The following is a 20,537-nucleotide window of genomic DNA, read 5'->3' on the forward strand; positions in this document are numbered from 1 at the left end:
TTCTCTTTCAGACATTTATGGAAGAGAAAAATTTAATTTTAAAAATTCAATATTTGAAAAGAAAATAATCAGAATATATAAAAAATATTGGAAGTGTTAATTTTGATTATGCAAACATACATACTATAATACTATTTTTATAGATTAATTGCTATTTCACTAATAAAATATCATTCCAGCTTTTAATAAAAATTCTCTAAATAAGTAATACCAAAAATTTAAATTTTTTGCTTTTGATGAATATAAAAAATATCCAGTATATTTGAATTATTTAAAAGATATAATCGAATCTAATTTTTAATTCATTATTATTAATTATTTCACATTCTATAAATTAATTTTTTGGTTTATTTAATTAAGTAAGCAAACAAACAATAGAGTATGGGTTGTGTTTGTGCAAAACCAAAACCACAAAGCAATAAAAGCATAAAAAAAGAGGAGAATCAGGGTAATATCCATTAAACTTAATAGCTTTAATTCTAATGAATAATTTAATTGAATTGAGTAGGCATAAAAGCAAATAGGTCCGATTCACCAAGTTAAGAAAAGAATAATGCAAAGGAAGAGTTGCATACAAATAAAGAAGAAACTTAGATGGATCTTTTATAAAAGAAAGAAATTTATATAGATGAGTACGAGGAAGAAGAAGTAAATAGGTACGAAGAATTTGAATAAAAAGATAGAGCACTTTTAGCTAAATACTCATAAGTTATGGATAGAGGCAAAAAGGTTAAACTTGAGATTGAAAATCAAAAAGAAAAGCCAAAACTCAATTAAGGCTCAGAGAAGAGATTCAAAGAGCTTTTGAATTTAACTTAGATGATTGAATCTAATTTAGAATAATCAGAGCTCATTCAAGGTAAAGATATTGTGATAGTCCTAGGTGCTACAGGAGTAGGAAAATCTACTACTATTAACTACTTGCTCGGAAAGAAGATGATTTGGTCTAAGATTTAAAACTAAACAAAAAGCTATGTTTATGAAGTAGAAGGAATTACTGTGGCTAAAGGAGAGCAAGAGGCTGCTAAAATAGGAACTAAACCAATGGAATCTTAAACTAAAACTATTAACGTTTACAATGTTTAGCATCCAAAAGATGAAAGAGAGCTTGTACTTTGTGATACTCCAGGTCTTTTAGACTCTTAGGGATCCATAGTAGATATAGCAAACCAAGTTGGAATAGTAAAATCTTTATAGTATGCCAAATCTATTAGAGTTTTGTTGCTTATCGGATACAAGAATCTTGTTTCTGTTGAAGGCAAGGGTAAGCTCATAAAAGAAGTTATTGATTTATATAGCAAGCTAATTAAGGACTATGAAGAGTCTTAAGAAAGCGTGTTGATTGGTTTCACCCATTTAAATAGCGATACTACTCTTTAGCAGATCAATAATTCTTTAAAAGCAATGACTGATTCTGTAAGCGATGATGATAAGGTTTCCCAATTTCTTCATATATCAATACAAAGCATAGAAAAGAAAAACAAACTCTTTACACTTATAAAGCCACTAATAAGCGATAAGAGATAGAATTTAATCGACTCTCTTTTTAACATATAAGAAATTCCTTAGGAAAGAGTTAATTAGTATTTTACATATGCTCTTGCATAAAATACAAAAAACGAATTTGAACTTATCCTTCAAAGTTATTAAAAAGATATTTCAAATTTATTTTAGAGGGAAGAATATGATCAAATTACTAACAGATTAAGTGTTCTCAAAAAACTAAACGAGCAATTGGAATTTACAATTGTCAAGAAATGTTATGCTGAAAGCGTGCAAGCAGTGATCAATCTAGACTTAGTCAAGTAGACTTAATCACTTTTGCAGAGAATAACTTCCTTATAGCAAGAAATGGTGCAAATCCTTTTATAAAATATTGTTAAAGTTTCTAATTATCTGTGCTGGACAGATTAAATTAGACACGAATACTAAGAAATAAATGATTGCATAATTTCTTATAATGATTTTATAGACATTCTTTCTAGCGCGCTAGAGGAATGCCTTTAATCTATTGAAAAAACAGAAAATTACAAAGTTACAATTTAAGATTTGTTAAAGCTTTATTATGTTTACTACTGTAGTGAAATAGAAGATACATTCAAGGCCAATGCTAAGACACTCCGTATTTTCCATAAAGGTTAGGTTAAAATAAAGAGTATTTACACAAATAACTTTTATACTGCTGCTTGCTTTTCTATAAGCAAAAGAGTTATAACTCTCTTGGAATAGATGGATGAGTTAGTTAAATCTAATGAAGAAGTCAATGTTAACGATTTAGAATCAAACTTATCTAAGCTTAAAGATTTGCATGAATAATAAGTAGGAGATCACCTCTAGTTAAATTCTTAGCTGATTTATCAAGAGCAAGTAAAAAAATGGTGTGATTTCATTTAGCAAAAGAAGACAGTTTTTGAAATAGATTATAACAAATACGATTAAGTGTTAAAAAATATAGATCAAATGAAGATAGCTTATCACTTTTTAGCTTAAATTAGCGGATCATAGAGACTAATGAATGATCATTTCCCATAATTTAAAACAGCTTAAAAAGACACTACACAAAAATTAGTATAGCAAGCAATCATGCTTTTTAATAAAGCAATTACTCAAAAAAAACTAGGACATATGGAAAAACCAATTTAATGTGCCATGGAAATAATGAATATTAGCGACGATATAAGAAATAAATTGCAAGAAGCCTCTCAAGCACTCTTTGTTCATTTAGGATCAATTGTTTAAAAGTTCGACATGAAATTCAGCAGCTGCTCTTCATAGATAAAAAATTGTTTGATCCCAAAATACGAAACAGCTAATAAGGACTTATTTAAAAGCACAACAGAAGATGAATTCTAAATTGTGAAGAAAAAAATTAATTCAATCCAAAAAATCTTTAAAAAGATCACTATGAAGTATTACTAATCATTCAAATTCTTTTAGAACTCAGTGACAAAGAGCAAAATCGCATTGGAGATTTTTATTGAAGAAGTTATGAAGTTCACACAAGACCAAGTTAATGAATTCAGAAATCCTACAGGAATTTTAAATGGCTTATTCACTTTAAAGCAGTCTTCTATACTCTTAAAAGACTACACTAATAAAAAATTTGACGAAATAGCATTTTAGGAAATGATTTCTCTTATTTGCAACAATATAAACACAAAATTTTCTTTAATAACTAAAATGGTAAACAGCATTCAAATCCCTAATAACATTGATGATACTTACAGAAATATTGAGGAACAAATCAAGAATATCAGCCATTTACTCTAATTCATTTAAAACCTTTCAAATTATATTTTAAATTTTGAAGATAAAAATCAAAACACAATTGAGTCTCTTATTCAAATGGTTACTAATTGCTAGAATGGATTTGCTTAATAATTATTCAACAAGCTTAAATCTAATATGTATGATTTCGAACATTAAAAGCTACCATCTGATGCTATGAGATAAAAGATCATTCTCGATTAACTATAAAAACTTAAAGAATACAATTACAGCTATTCTCTACTTAAAGTTGATCTATACGAACATGTCTTAGAAAAATCTATTTCTGAGTAATCTAGACTTATTAAGGAAATCAGTGACTATTTGTCAGACAATCCATCTTTACCTGATGATTTTAATTAAGAAAGTGCTTAGAAAAATCTTACTTTGATTAGATAAGCCGGAGTACTTTATCTAACCCATTTCATTGGAAGACTAGATAATCCTGCTGATACTCTTCAAAGTGAATTGACTATGAAATAAAAAGGATTGGATAAAAAAGTCAAAAGCATGGTTAAGCAATCTGATTATGACCAAATATTAGAGTACATGAGAACCATGAGTGAGGATAACGAATCTTATAAATCAATAAAGAAGATTTTAAAGGAGAAGGTTAATATGCTCTTCGATTAAATAATTAAATCCTTCACCAAAAGAAATATTTTGGATGACATTTATATTAATAAAATTAAACAAGACATAAGAAATTTAGAATAATCTAAATAGAAGCTGTCACAAATTAAATTCAAAAATTTTAGCATTGAAAAATTCTTCCCTCAAATAACTCATCACTTGACTGCCTTTTTATAGAAATAAGTAAAGAGATTTGAAGAAAAAATAGCTACTTAAAAAGTAGAGAAGGCCAGCCGTTGCTTGATGGTTGTTTGTAGAGTTGTGTAGAATTTTTAGAGCTATATTAGACCCGAGGATAACTAACTACCTGATAAAATGATCAACCAAATGAAGCTCTGTCTGCGCTAAATAGAAAACTAAATTGACATTAAAAACAAACAACAAACAACTTCCATTCTCCAAGTTCTTTAGGTACTAGTACAGAACTAACACCAATACAAGGATGAATATAATTTAATCTTATAAAAAGTGAATAAATAAATTTTGGAACAAGCAGCAGTGTTCGTAAACACAAAGATAGATTCATAAAACGAAGAAATAAGCGTCCAAGCTATAGCTGAAACTCTTAAGGGTGAATATTAGTATTTACTTATGTACACTTTAGATAACTATAACTAGCATTATCTAGCTTTCTTCTAGCCCATATTGAAGAGAATTTAAGATGAAATGTTAGATGTGAGAAATATGTTTACTCAACGTAAGATTACAAACATCCTCAATTTAATTAATGGATCTAAAAGTTCAATAGTTTAAAAAGAGGTCTGTAATTAATACAATAATCTCTGTGATACTTTCTTTGATTTACTCCAAAATAGAAATTATAATGGCACTTAAGAACTTCTCAAATTCCTCTCATAAATTGCTGACGGTATTCGTTCTTTCTCCTACAACTCCTTGAAACAGAAATATTTTGAATTGTAAGTTTGCATAGAGTAAGAATTTAATAGGTTACAAACTTCAACTGTACAAAGTCTAAACTAAATTGTTTTTGAGAGAGAATCTGAAGGAATTTATGATGTTGTTTAATTTTATTAATTCAACTCCTTAATGGCTTAATTTAACTTTTAATATGTCAAACATGAATAATTCAATACATAATCTTGCCAAGTCTTCGATAAAATATAAAAATAATTAAAACAGTCTGTATCTCTTTTGCAGCACACTGTCTTTAACAATACAGTAAAACTAATTGATTTCATTGAATAGACAAGGGTAAGTTTGAATGATTAACAAATTAATGTAATCTAAATCTACAAGAAATATTTATCTGATATGCAATCAACTCATTCACATGTTAGCAGCTTCAACGATCTCAATAAATTAGTGAATGATGGATGCTGGACTATCTAATAAGTTATATCTGATTTACTTAATGCAAAGAAAAATGAAATTGTTAATGGAATCAATTCGTTACTTATACAAAAAAATTACAAGGAAACTTCAAGAATTTTAAGGTAAGTAGAGGAGTTCTCAAAGAAAATTTAAGAGAGCTCTGTTAATATGAACACTTCAGACATCATGAAGGTAGTATTTAGAAAATACGAAGAGAAAGCAATAGAAGCTCAAAGAAGATCAAAGGATAAGTATGATTCTAAGCTATTTGCATTGATAGAAGATTTATCTGAAATAGAAAAATATTTTAAGGAAATCATAGTTCAAATCTCCAACTATAATGCATCAGAAGAAATAATCAACTAAATTAAATTATCTATAGCCCAATTAACTAAACAAATTTATTCCTAAAATTTCGAGGATGAATCAGACGTGAGAGAGTTTGTTGCATCTATTATTAATATCAGATAAATAGCATTCGAAATAGGACAAGTCCATGAATTCACTCTTGAATAAATAAGTGAGCTTATCACAACTAAATTTTAATAATTTACACCTCAATTCATTTCAGATGTTTCATCTAAGTTGAGATAAGATAAACTTGGTTTATTGATAATCTAGGAAAATAGTAAAAACTTCGAAGGTCTTCTTAACAAGATGATTGAGGAACTTTCCAAGAATTAATTCAGCTTGGAATATGTAAACAATAATATTAAAGGTGAAAAATTCATTGCAAGTGAGTTTTCAATCCAATATAAATATTATGAAGAGTGCTGGAAAAACCTCCTAAGCAAGTGGCACTAAGGAGATCTCAAAGCAGAAACTATTTTATAAAAGACAAAGTCTTTGTTTAAAAAATTCTGCTCATCCTACTAAGTCGATTACTTGAATCAAAAGTAAATCACTTGGTCAGCATCATAGAAGTAAGATCTTTCTATCATGCTAGCTCACTTGAGTACTTTCTGGTCTATAGTAAACTGCCAAAGAAGAGAAGACAGTTTCAGAAAATTGCATCCTGTAAATAAATATTAAATTAAATAAAATTTTTAACAACATTTACTTTAATTAATTAAGTTTCTGTTGATTTTAATCTAATTCCATTTTCATTAATTTAAAGGTTTAAGTTTCAACTGTAATGAGATTGCTCTCAATAGATACAACAACTACTTAGATGCCTATTGAAAACCATCTAGTTTAGGTAAAGACAGGTGAAGGTAAATCTATCATTTTGGGAATTACTTCTTGCTTCTTAGGCTTACTAGGATTCTATGTAGATTGCTGCTGCTACAGTAATTATCTAAGTTAGCGTGATTTTTAGAGCTTCAGTCATATTTTCTAGCAATTAGAAATTGATAATGTAATTAAATATAACACTTTTGAGAAATAATTCGAAGATATAATTAATGATCCAGAAGATATGAGATAAGTCGGTTTAGATTTACTTGATAATAAGTTACATAAAAAGGTACAGATATAAAGATAAGGGTCTTTGGGCAGTTAACCAAAGAGAAGAATTCTTCTTATTGATGAAGTAGATTTCTTTTTCGGTGAAGATTTCATTGGTCGTACTTACCCTGTTGCACTCTATTACAATAATCAAGATGTTATTGATATTTTGAAATATATCTGGTAGAATAGAGCTGTTCATATCGATAAGTTTAAGTAAACACAAGTATATAAAAAGCTATTTTAGAACAATCCAAATTTAGTTCCTTGGTAAGCATTTATTGATGAACGTATAAAAATGATGTACGAAGATGTAAATAATCTTGAAGGCCACAGATATTTGACATATACTCCTTCTGGAAAAAGCAAAACAATTATTTGCTATAAATCTCTTGATGGCATTTCCTTCAATACAGTCAAAGGATACAAAACAGCTTTTGCTTATATCTAAGAGTGGGAAAAGAAGAATATAACAGAAGATGTTATGAATGAAAACCTTTCATTTATAATTAATGTAGGCTGCTTCTCATTCGCTTAGATACCTTAGGAATATCAACTGGTATTGGGAGTCAGTGGTACTTTAGAAGATATGAGTGATTATCAGAAAAATTTAACTAGAAATCTCTTCAACATAAGAAAATTAACAATCTCCCCATCAATTTATGGGTAGTCTAAATTTTCTTTTAAAAAAGAAAAGGACGTAGTTGTAAAAGAGAATAAGTTCCTTTATCATTTAGAAATATAATCTCAAATAGAAAACGTTATGAAGTAAAATAGATCAGTAATAGTATTCTTTGAGTCGAAGAGGGCATTAGACATTTTTAAAAATGAGTTTAAAACATAATACGATTATTAAGTTCTTTCTGAAGAAACTAATTTCAAAGGACACACAATAGTTAAAGCAGGTTCTATGAGCATGATAACACTCGCAACAAAGCCTTTTGGTAGAGGCTGTGATTATATCAGCACAGATCCTGAGCTGGATAAGAATGGTGGTATTCATATTATCTAAACCTTCCTCTCTGAAGATCTAGCAGAAGAGACTCAAATAAAAGGTAGAACTGCAAGACAAGCTTAATGTGGTAGCTACAGTTTAGTAGTCAACAGAGAAGATCTTGTACTAAACTTTAATCTAAATGCTAGTGTTAAAAATTTCTCTTATGAATTCTTACACCAATTGAGATAAACCACCTAAAAAAACAAAGAAAAATCTTTATCAATAAAGCTTGAAGAAACAAGCTAATCTCACAAGGAATCTATGCGTCTAAAGCAAATTTTGCTAAATTATTCTCCTAATAACAATGAAGAAATACAAGAAATATTAATCAAATTTAACAGGGTCACAGACAGAACTGAGAATAAAACAAATATGTATAATTTCTATAGTGATTTAGCAGGTAAAATTGGTATCTATGAAAATAATTTCGAGTACGACGAGTATAACAATCCTAAAAATGTTGGTTTGGGTAGTGACAATTCATATAATGATCTATCACTATTGATAGGTCTATTTTATCCAGAAGAAGGACTAGATGAAGACATTAATCATTTATTAATACCAACATTAAGAAAGAAGGGTTTCAAAGTTTGTGAAGTCGTTGTTACTGAGCAGGAATTTATCGTAAAGCTACCTTAATTCGATTAAGCTTGGGTTATAAGTGGATATAAGTTCCACTCTCATAGAATGGAAAGCAGATTCTAAGATGCTATAGAATATCACTTGAAACAACAAAAGGGTTTGATGATTTGGGCTGATAATAATCCTTATATTGTGCATGCAAATCTGATACTTTAAAGAATTCCAGTTGGTTATTATAATAGATAACCTATCTTTATTAAATTAGATGGTTCTGATTATGGTGATTAGGTCTTAAAGGCTGGTGATTACTTTGAAACTTAATAGTTCGGTCCACATTTAATTACTACTGGTATCAATAATCTCCACGAGGGTATTACTATCTGCTATCCTTAAGTACTGAGCAATACACCAAAAGATAACTTTGGCCATCTTAATATTATCGGATTAAGCAGTGCTTCCAAGCCATGTTTCTTTGTGCTCTCCGGAACAGAGGATAGAGGTAGAATTGTATTTGATTGTGGTTTTACAAAACTAATGAGAGATTAATGGAACACTGCTGGTACAGTTACCTATGTAACTAATTGTTATGCTTGGCTATATTGGAAGGAAAGATTCGTATAAAATTTATGATCACATAAAATTTTAATTTTTAATATATTTACTAAATAACTAAATAATTAATTAACTCGATTATATCATTTAATATATTTATATTTCTATTATATATAGTTTTATAGTCTTATAATATAAATAAATAATTTATTCATCCATCAATTTTAATTTCTAATTATAAATAAAGTAATTTAGAAAAACATTAAATTATCAATAAAATGGTTTAAACTACAAGTATACTTTATATAAGTCTAATAAATCAATCAATTTACAATAATTGTTTTTTAAAAACTAAAATTTATTTAATAAATTTGAGTGAATTTTATTTAATAATTTGAAAATTAAATAAGTGATATTTTTATTAAATTTATTTTATTTTTATTAATTTTTATTATTATAAAATATTATTTCTATAAATCTAAATCTAAAAATCAAATACTAAAATTTAACTTTAAATTTTTGATTTTCTTTCATTTAAAATATATTTTAGTATCAGAATTTTTATATTTTAATGCTAAATATTAATTTTAGGAGCAATTACATTAAAACTATTATCAAAAATTTTTATTAAAAAAAAAAATATAATTTGAACATTTTTTATTTATTTAGAAGCCATTCTAAAAATAATTTAAACAAGATAAATAAATAAATTATTAAATAAAACTAAATAATTTAATTTTATTTTTTTATCAAGATTAGCTATTTTAGTTTTGAATATTTATTGTTTTTTGTGAAATTTAATTAAATTCTGCTTTAAAGATTGAACTCTAAAAAATTGTATTATGCATTTCTTATTCTGTCTTCATATTTTGTAAATTGAGTAAAGAAACAGGAGAGTAATTAATATCTAATGTTTTAAAATAAATATTTTTTAAAACTATCAAAAATTATAAATAATTCATACTTTAATTTTAATTAGAAGAAGATACTGGTATGACTCTTGCAGAAGGGTTCTTATTGTGAAGGCCGACTTTGTTTTAAAAATGTGTTATTTATATTAAATTAATTAAAATAATTAAATTTTTACTTCTTTATGAAGAAACAATAATCAATTTATTTTATTCATAATTCTAATTATCTGGTGTATCAACAACTTGATCATTTCTATTTTCTTCTGATAAAGATTAAACCTCGATACTAGCTTTTTTAGCAATTTATTTTTCTTGTTAGTTTTCATTTTGTTTATGTTTGATAACACTCATTCTTATACATCCCCATAGATACTTTATTCTTTCTTTAGGTATTCTTGGTAGCTAATAAAAAAACAAATAAAATTTTTTAAACTTTTATAATTTATTTACTCTAAGAAGTTTAGATAGACTAGGAAATTTTTTAGAAATCTTCAGGTAGATCTCATAAAGCTTTGATTCAAACTTAGATGTAAGTCCGCTAATTAATATTCCAAGCATTATAATTATAAAATAAACATTTAATAAGATTAAAGCTGTATAGGCTAACCAAATTTAATAAGCAAAAGGATTGTCAAGTATGAAAATTGCTAGAATTATTGATACAATTACAGTTAAGTTAGACTAAATATCCAAATTATTAAATCTCTTTTCGAGATAAGGAGAGTTCTTCTTTTGCAGATATATGTACAAAATCAATATGAAGATTACCAAAATTCCTTTTATGGAAATATACTAATCAAATATATTTATGAAAATAGTGACTAGAGTTTTCTGATAGATTTTTACTATTTCCCAAAAGTAAGAAGTTTATTTATATTCAGAATATAAAAATCCAAATCTATATTGCATTCTTATTTTATTCAACTAGTTAAAAGATAAATAAATAATTAAATAAATAACTAAATTTTATTAATTTGATTACATCTTTCTTTCCTTTATGCATGTTGTATAAGAAAAACAAAGGTATTAATACAATCCAAACCAAAAGAGTTGGTAAAATGTAAAAAACCATCCATCCTATATGAGTATTTGTATAGCATATTTGAGAGACGTCAGCTTTAATATAATTTTCTCCAGATATAAATCTTTGTTTTATAAATAATTTTATTTGTTAAAAATAAATAAATTAAAAAAATGTAAATTAAATTCATTTTTTAAGAATGTTTTTACAAAATTAATTTATTAGATAATTTGTATAAGTATATAATTTACTTAAATAAAATATCTCTAGATATTTATTTATGCAAGTTGCTTACTTAAGTTTAAAAAAAAAATAATTCTGAGTTTTATTCTTTTTTCAAGATATTTTATTCTAATTTTTAAAAATTTTATTTTTACCTGCAAGAAGAAGTTTAAATGTGAGTTCTAACAATAGATGGCTGCATAGAAATAAACATGTATATTATAGATATCCATGCAGTTACATTATGAAATCTAAATCTTTTTATATTGATGTATATGTAATGCCCTAATAAATAAAGGCTGACGTAAATTATAGGCATAAATTAAGCCCATAATAATCTGAAATATGTAATAGGTATCTTTTTTTGCATTTAATATAAGGCACAGTCCATACTAAAACTCATTTACTAAACAGGATCTCCAATACTAGCAGAGATATCCCTCAAACCTGGAGGTAATTGTAATTTAAATGTCTAAATAACTAGTAGAAGTTGAATGTAGGTTGTAAAAATCTTAATTATAATACCAACAGATTCTTAATTTTAAACTGCCTTTTTTGGCAAAAAATTAATTTTTTACAAGTAAAATGTAATTATATATGAATCCAAAAGAGCTTTTGTACTTCTTACAGAGAAAATAATTGCAAGAAAAGTGTAAATACTTAAACCAATCATTTTAAACGTATTTCCTACAACTTCGGAGCATTTACCACATTTAAAATTAGAACTAAATGAGTAACTTTCTCCCCACTCTCTTCCAGTTATATCACAAACTTCACAAAGAGCACCTATATGACCTTCTGCACAACTTGAATCTCCTGTTTTTAATCCACCTAAGCAATTTGATTCATAATTAAAACATGACTCAATGAGATCAGAAGTCTCATCTGGTCTCCAATATCCATCAGTAAGGTTCATTTAATTTCCTCCAGGACAATTTTCAACTCCATATTTTGGGCAATTTAGGCATTATTTTGATTCTGTAAGAAGACTGTATGTGCCTTTACTGCAATAAAAACAATTTCCTGTGATTTCAATATAAGCTTCACCAACAGTACCTATTTATTAAAAATTGAAATAAATAAATAATTAAACAATAATTTTAATTTTCTTACACTTTCTCATTTAGATTATCATTTATAGAATATAATCGTTCTTAACAGAAATGAGAGTTCCATCACTGTCAAAAACAGGTATCTAAACTGTAGGAGAGCTAGCTTTTATTAACAGTTACTAAAGAGGATATTGTTATAAAATTATTTTATCTAAAACAAACCCATTATATATTTAATCATATTTTGCTGTTTAAGTACCTAATATTTTTGCAGTTGAAGGCACGCTACTAGAGCCATAGTTTAAAGAAACTGTAAGTGAAGAAGTTTAGTCAGCTTGCAATATTTACTTTTTATTGTCAGAACTAATAAAGTAAAAGCCCATATCTTAGTAATCCGAAGTTCCTGATGCCCAATTACTGATTCTAACAATACCATCTTAATCTGGCTAATGTTCTGTTCCATTTACAGATAATATCAAACCCACAGGATATGCAACAATATCTTTACCATAAGTAGCTGTATTCATTTCAACTGTTGAACCCTACAATAGCTAAGCAAAAGCTTTTAATTTTTAGAAATATTATTATTAAAAAATTAAATCCATTATTTTTATTAGAATAATATTTTATTTTAAATTAAACATTTTGGCCAATATTTTATAAATTTATTTATTTATTTTATTAAAAATTAAGATTTGATCAAAATTATGAATAAATATTTAGTTTAAAATGTTTACTTCCAATGCACTTGATGCCTCCTGCATACTTTGCACTATTTTGAGTTATTTGAGTATTAATTAATTTCAAAGTGTTTTAAATATTTTCAGCTGAATAGAAATATAAGCCACCTGCTGTATCTGTAGCTTAATTAGAAGTTATTTATGAGTTTTAAACAATCAAGCTGCAATTTGAAGAATAGATTGCAGTACCATACATAGCTAAGTTATTTTAAAATTTATAACCATCAATTGTTGAAATTTGTTAAGCTGTTTAAAGGTTTCTTTTATTTGACACAGCTGCTTTAATATAAATTATTCCCTAGTTTGATTCGCAATTTTAGATATCTCCTTTTTGAAGAGTAATTTAGTTTGAAACTTTTGTAAACCCTAATAAGCCTTAGCTACATACACCGCATATTACTTTATTCATAATAATATCTGTTACAAAAGTTTATTAGGTAGGATTTTCTATTAAAATGAAAGAATCAAAAGCTGAAGCAGTGTTTAAGAATGAAAATACTGGATCTTTTACACAGTCATTACAAAAAGATATGTCATCGAATTCAAAAGTATTAGAATTAAAATAAGATCCTGCTAAATATATATAAGGAGTGAAGTAAAAATTTGATTAAGAAATTTTATTTTGATTGCTTTTAAACACTATCTATTAACCATAAATAAACCCTTAAACAGTTTGAATACCTGATAATGTATTTGATTAGAAATTAAAAACTCCTCCTATCATAATCATCAAATAAAATAGCTAAAGATCGTCTTATAGAGTCTTTGCATCTATATCTTGAAACTAGTAATATTGAGTCAATACATTTTTTAGTTTATCCATATCTTAAGTGATTGTATTAAGCTAAAATGTAGTGCTTTAAGCAGGTAATTTATGTTAAACTATTTTTATATTAAATAATATTATAATGTATTCAAATAATTTTAGTTTTTATTCAATATTTAATTGCATTTTATTATTCTATTAGTTTTTAATAGATAAGTCTAATATGAAATATTTTACTGTAGAATATGCTGCCTTAATTAGCAAATACATTCGAAAATGTATTCTGTTAGATCATTTATACACATTGAGATTTACCACAAATCAAATATAGAGCACCTCCAGTATAATTAGCATATACATCAGTAAATGTGCTTCCTGTTATGGTTAATGATGAAATAGTTGACTGTGAGTCATAGTATATTGCACCACCATTACCATTAGCTAAAGGTGAAAAAGATGTGTATATTTAATCAAATGTTACTGTATCGCATATTAATTATGAATAAGTAAGTCCTTTATAATATATAGCTCCTGCAGTATCAGCAACTACTTACTAAAATGTACTATCCTTAATGCTAAAATAATTAGCTTGAATATTAAAATATCCTCCTTTTAAGCTATTATCTAATGTTAAATATTGCATATTAGCTTAAGTAAAATGTGAATCCAAGATGAAAATCTTATTCAGGCTTCCAACGAATCCATTTTAAAGACAAACTGATGTTTTAAAATTAGAAAAATTGGAACCATAAATATGAAAATAAGAATCCATAGAATCAACTAGAGCAAATGATGCAGACTCTTTAATCAGTTATTCTAAAAGAGTTTCAGCTGAAATTTAATTTGAAACAACTTAATCTAATATCAATCTAACAGAATTGTCTCCTTCTATGTTAATTAGTGATATTTACTTTTATGAAGCAGTAATTGAAAAAAGATTTTCAAATGTGCAATCTGTGATAATTATTCTAGGTATAGCTAATTCACCATAATCTAAATTTTTTGCTTTATTTACTAAGATACTTTCTATTTAATCGTCATTATATTCAGTCTTAGGCAAATTATTATTACTAGAAGCAATTTATGTGTTTTAAACTAAATTCTATTTTATTTATTTTTAATATTTTTAAAGTGCCTTATTTATTAATTAAAGATTTAAAAAATGAAATAAGTAATTAATTTACTGTATCACGAAAGAATAAATAAGAAAACGTAAATCCCTAAATAAAAACTCTATTGATAAGAGTAGTTGATTATAAAAAATATCCATTCAACTCACTAAGATCACTATTAGGAAGATTTTAAAGAAAACCATTTTTAAAATCCCAATTTTTAGGTTGAACAGACCTTTAATAAGAACCTTATTGTATGTCTAAGTACGATACTGTATCAGCAAATATTACATTAACCTATTTTGTATCTATAATGTTAAGATTCTTAATTAATATTTTAGAAATTTGCTTTAAATAAATTAGATTTGTTTGCCCAAATTCAAATTAGTTAATGCAAGATAATCCTATTAAAATAATAAAAAAAAAATAAGTTGCACACAAATTAATTTTTAAAAATCTTCAAATTTTATGAAAATAAATTTTTTAAATAAATTTATTTTGATTTTTGTATTGATATTTAACTCTTCTAATAATATTATTATATAAATTTTAAAAAAATTATTGGATACAAAAGTAAAGAAAGATGAGTATTTTTATGAAAAATAAATTGAATGATTTACCCTTGACTGTAAATTAATTTATTTTCAAGTTATATGGATCTTAACTATAGTTATTTGTAAATTAATATTATACCAAGTTAATTAGCTAACCAAATATATTTGATAATATTAATCCTTCCAAAGTGAAATTGTTTAAAATGATAATGGGACTGATTTACGAAGGACTAGCTACTGGAAACTATACTATTCTTAAGATAAATGGTTTATTACTATGCTTTATTGATACAGTATCGCAATTTATAATATTAGAAGTGAATAGAGAAGGTATGTCATTATTACATGATATTTAGATTTAGTCATAAAAAGCAAATTGTTAAACTTGTGTGGTCAACATATTGTAAGCATCAATAAATTTAAAACAATTCAAAGTTTAAGAAGTAATATCTGTACTAGATATGGTTATTGTATGCTAGGATACAGGAAAATTGTGTCCTTAAGCCTAGTAAAGTATTGCTGATTGATCGAAAAAGTTTTGAGTCATTTTAAAATTACTTATTTTAATACTTGCTGTGCTAGCTACAAGCTGAATGAAATTTGTATTTGAGAATTTGCAATTATTTATCTCCATTCCGTCTACAATCATATTAAATGATTAGCTTGAAGTAGTATTCACAAAATTAAATAAGGAATATGTGCTCGGATAGAAAAAATTTTATAATTTTAGATCAATTATTTGAAGCACTTACATATTAGCTACCTCAATGACAGGATAGCAGTTTGTTTTTAATTTTTTAAAAGTATTTTACTGTGTATCTAAATCGACTCCATGAATAAAATTAATTTAGTTAAATGTCACCTTTGAATTAAATAAGTTATCTGAAAATTTTATGAGCATATCATTTGGTAAGATTCCTTTTTTGAGGTTCAATAAAGGAATAAAAGTTAAATATGAGAAATAAAACTCATTCCAACCAGAGAATGTAAAGCCGTTTGTGTATAAAAAAGCAAGCTCAACATTTTATTTAACTCCTGCCGATGTTAAGATGCTAAAACTTAGTTTCATTGAATTAATATTTGCAACATATTTAGCTAGTGAATTAGTGAATGTTATTTCATTTGGAAATCTGCAAACATTTTCATACACATTAGTATTCGATTGGATATTGATAGAGACATTTTACTCTGGAATTATTAGAATTTCATACTCAAATGTTGAAATTCCTTCTCCATTTATTGCGTTTAACTAAAAACTTTTTGATAATATTTTTTTTTAATAAAATATAAATGAAATATTTATTAATTCATTACTAAATATCACCTCTAATATCAGTATAAGGGAAGAAATCTACTGTCAACTGCTGAGTTGGATTCCATTTTTCTATAAAAATAACACTCAGAGGGAAAACTTCATCACCAAAATCTGCTCCAGTAGCATCAACTGTTTTATAGTAATCAGATTAGCTCATATTTTCTTTTCCAGCAGCTTAACCAGATCTGCATTCTATAATTTATCTTATTTTTATTTTTCTCGCACAATCAGATCCTTAGCAAGGGTAACACTAATTTACTCTTGCATCATAAAAAATTGTTGATGCGCTTTAATTATTACAATCCAAACCCAAACTTCCGTTAGGGTAAAGGCATGAGTTTTCAACTGATTTGCAAACTAAGCATTTATACTAAAATTACCCAAAAAATTGGTCTATTGATTTAAAATAAGGATTCATACTTTTCATTTCATCACTTGTTCTTTCAACACAGAGATCACAGTATCTTGGACAAATAAGACAGCTAGACTAATCTTGTGAAAGTGATTCACTTGTGGTCCATAAACCAACATCGTCATACTAGAATTAAACATTTACACATGCTTAGCAAGTAGAATAACCACTTTCATCTGGTATGCACTACGAATTTAAGCAGCTTTGTTTTAAAAGAATTAAAATCTTATAATAAATATAAAAGTTATTTTTTACTATGATTAGCAAAGATTTGGACATCTTCCATCTACTAAATTATTAGCACAATCTATGCATTAAGGAATAACAGGAAAGCTTTATTAATTTTCTTACTCCAAAGCTTAATCTATTTTTTTATAAAATTTGATAATCAACTAATTTAAAAAATAAAAATAATACCTTAGGAAACGAATTATGTTGTCTTTAAAACTATAGTAAAATCTAATCCACTGCTTGAAATATGATGGCAATCATTACATGTAGCATTTGGAGCATCAGAAGGTTCTGAGCTTGCAATTTTGCCTGAAGAGCAGTTTACACAACCTTTAGAAGGTAAAGGAGAATAACCTATTAAATTTCATTGATTAAAATAAATTTTATAATTATTGGTTTATGAGTGAATACCTTATTAACATGATGTACAGCTAATTAATTATCTGCTGTAACCTTAAAAAGTATAATAAAAACTTAAGCACTTGCTAAGGGAAGGATTATTAAAAGAACTAACGCTTAAATCACATAATCTACATTTTTAAAAGAAAGATAAAGAATTTAGTTTTACAATTTTTAAATATTAACCTCTATTGGCTCGGATTCGCCATATTTATTCCATATCCATTTATGCATTCTATACATTCAAATTGGGTGCTTGTTGAACTAGTTAATTGTCTCCATTTAAAACAATTAGGATCTTTAACTGCAAAATTTAGATTTACTCCATTTTAAGTATTAAAATCACTTTCTAAGACACATTATCCATCAAAGCCTGTAAGAAATTTAGTTGAATCATTATTTGAGTTATAAATGCAGCCAAAACATTTCCACTATAAACCCAATTCGTTTTTCTATTATTAAGTGAGATATAAGAAATCATTTTCTAATGTGTATAGGATGTTATCTCCAGAAAGACTACCATAATAACAAATTGAGCATTGTGAAGAACAGAACCTGCATTATCCGTCATACTTTACAGAGTAGCTTGCTTGACAAAGAGTACAATATTTTTAAAAGCTATCTTGTGCAGAAGCATCAACTACATATGGAGAACTAGTGTGATCTATAAGTTAATCTTAAATTACAGTGGCATACCTACAGGCTCTGCAATTATTCAAATCACAGCTTTCACAAGTTGTTTGATCCAATGAAGGGATATAAAAAATACTTTTTTAATTAAAGATTAAATTAATTAATTTAAATACTTTGAACAGTAAAAAAAGTTAGTAAAACTATTTACTGGATAAATATTTATTTATCCTTTTAATTTTACTAGAAATTAATTTATTACTTCTTTTAATTGCATGAAGCGCATCTCCACAAAAAACCCTGCTAATCTAACATATCTTAGGTATAGTCATCTAATGTTGTCTGATCCTGAATAAAATTAGTATTGCTATTACCTAAATAGCAATTTAGACAATTAACTATAACAGAAGAGCAAGAAACACAAATTCTACCCAATCCTATCGAATATCCTGAGCTACAGACTAAACACTTAGAGCTATCAGAACATATATCACAATTATCTATACATTTCGAACAACCATTTTGAGAAAAGTAGTAGCCTTTTTTACAAATTATTCCCTACTAAAATACAGGCACCTAAAAACTTAAATTAGTAGTTTAACAACCTTTAGCATTAAGTTAATCTCCACACCAAGAATCGCAACCAGGACAATCCCTGATCGCCAATCTATCTTAATTATCTCTGTAAACATAGAATAATGACTTAGTATCCAAAGTTTAAATTTTTTAGTATCGTATCAAAGATGGATCTCCTAAATCTATTGCTTGAAAGATGTAAGTACAAATCATTTTACTTGACCTTTTAATGAAAAAATAAATAAATAAAATGAGTAAAAGAATATAATTTATACCATGTAAGAGGGTTAGAAACGCAATCAGCGCAGCCAACTGTTTATGAAATTTCTGAAAGATGGAAATGAGGACTATTTTAATCATAGTTGTTTTAACTATTATCTCAATAAGTAAAAATTATTACCATTTTAAACATAATTGATGATTATTATCCATAGGAGTGTATAAGAAATATCCATAAGTGCATGTTAAGCAATAGTCGCTGTTAGAACATGATGTACATGACGATGGGCAGTCTGTTAATTAATCATTATTATTATAATCAATGTACTAATTCCCTCCATAAAAAGTGATTCTTTAGTATAAAATAATGAATTTAAGTCAATATTTCTTAATATGATTCTTACCCATTAACATCAACATCATATCCACTAAAATAATATGTTTTATAGACATAATTGCTCAGTAGTGTTAAAAAAAATATTGTGAAATTCAGAAATTATCTCATTGTTTTTACCCAAAATATTAATCGCTTTTAATGAATATATTTAATTTTAATTTGTTTGAATTAATAAATTTCTAAAAAAAATAGCAATCAATCATATCTGTTAGTTGAAATAAAAATAAAAAAAGTAATCAATAGCGTACATTAAGATGCAAACTAATTTAGGTAAGTTAATCTAAAAATAATATCCACTTCATTAAATATCACAAAAATTAAAATCGAACAAGCTTCGTATTTTTAGTGTGGATTTGAAAGTTAATGATTAAGTTTTTGTATAAATCTATTAAAAGCTTTTAACAAAATAGCTCAATCAATTCGTAATTTAATAAAATACTGTCATTAAAATTTAAATGAAAATTACTCTATGCTCTTTACATTCATTTTTTTAATTTGAAATTTTTATTTTAATAAAATACAAAAAGATTCGATTGAATAAATATGAAGAAATTATCAGTGTTGTTTTAAACTGTAATATAAACACTTCATTAAAATAAATCATGAAATTTCTATTATTTATTACCTTTTTAACAAAATAAAAAATACAAAATTTAAATTCTAATAGCCACTAAATAACTTTCAACTTCAAATTAAATCATATTTAAAAACTTGTCTTTCAAAAGTTATTTTGCAAAATATAAATTTTATTTAAAGTTATTAAGTAAATTTTATGGATTTTTGCATAAATAACTTAATAGATATAAATTCGTTTTGTTTTAAATGATAAAATTATTTTTTATATTTTGATACTTAAAAATTTTTTAACTCTGTATTTAATTTATATTCTAGTCATTCTAAATTTAAATAAAATATAGGATTAATTAATAATGGAATTAAAATATTTGTTGATATAGAAAAATTAAAAATGATTTAAATAAAATGTTATTTACTTTAAATCCTAGTAGCATCTCACCCTAATAAATAAAATATAAATTAATTATTTAGATTTGTTAACTTATTGTATTAAAATATTTTTATTCATCATACGACAAAATGTATAAATCTTACAGTATAAAATAATTTTTATTTTCCTTCTAATATTATTTAAGTTTTTGATTTATTATTATTT

The 20,537-nt window shown here is 25.9% G+C and overlaps 2 protein-coding genes across 2 annotated transcripts; one reads left to right on the forward strand and one right to left on the reverse strand. All coding sequences in view use genetic code 6, as the record gives it.

The window, feature by feature from the left end:
- Window positions 1–381: 381 nt before the first annotated feature.
- Window positions 382–8,887, forward strand: TTHERM_00316190 (type III restriction enzyme; the record flags this gene model as incomplete). Its single annotated transcript, XM_001021311.3, has 3 exons — window positions 382–448; window positions 509–6,249; window positions 6,350–8,887. 3 exons carry the CDS (start codon window positions 382–384, stop codon window positions 8,885–8,887), a joined length of 8,346 nt encoding a protein of 2,781 aa, XP_001021311.3.
- Window positions 8,888–9,558: 671 nt separating this feature from the next.
- On the reverse strand, window positions 9,559–19,474 carry TTHERM_00316200 (transmembrane protein, putative; the record flags this gene model as incomplete). Its single annotated transcript, XM_001021312.2, has 20 exons — window positions 9,559–9,716; window positions 9,774–9,839; window positions 9,897–10,122; window positions 10,171–10,644; window positions 10,703–10,865; window positions 11,119–12,019; window positions 12,077–12,577; window positions 12,753–13,637; window positions 13,759–14,623; window positions 14,706–15,037; window positions 15,254–16,443; window positions 16,502–17,116; window positions 17,170–17,278; window positions 17,332–17,499; window positions 17,557–17,675; window positions 17,731–18,312; window positions 18,437–18,973; window positions 19,026–19,097; window positions 19,151–19,321; window positions 19,374–19,474. The coding sequence occupies 20 exons, from the start codon at window positions 19,472–19,474 to the stop codon at window positions 9,559–9,561; spliced, it is 8,235 nt and encodes a 2,744-aa protein (XP_001021312.2).
- Window positions 19,475–20,537: the final 1,063 nt, after the last annotated feature.

This window comes from Tetrahymena thermophila (assembly GCF_000189635.1).
Source record: "Tetrahymena thermophila SB210 genomic scaffold scf_8254548, whole genome shotgun sequence".
NCBI classification, from domain to species: Eukaryota; Ciliophora; class Oligohymenophorea; order Hymenostomatida; family Tetrahymenidae; genus Tetrahymena; species Tetrahymena thermophila.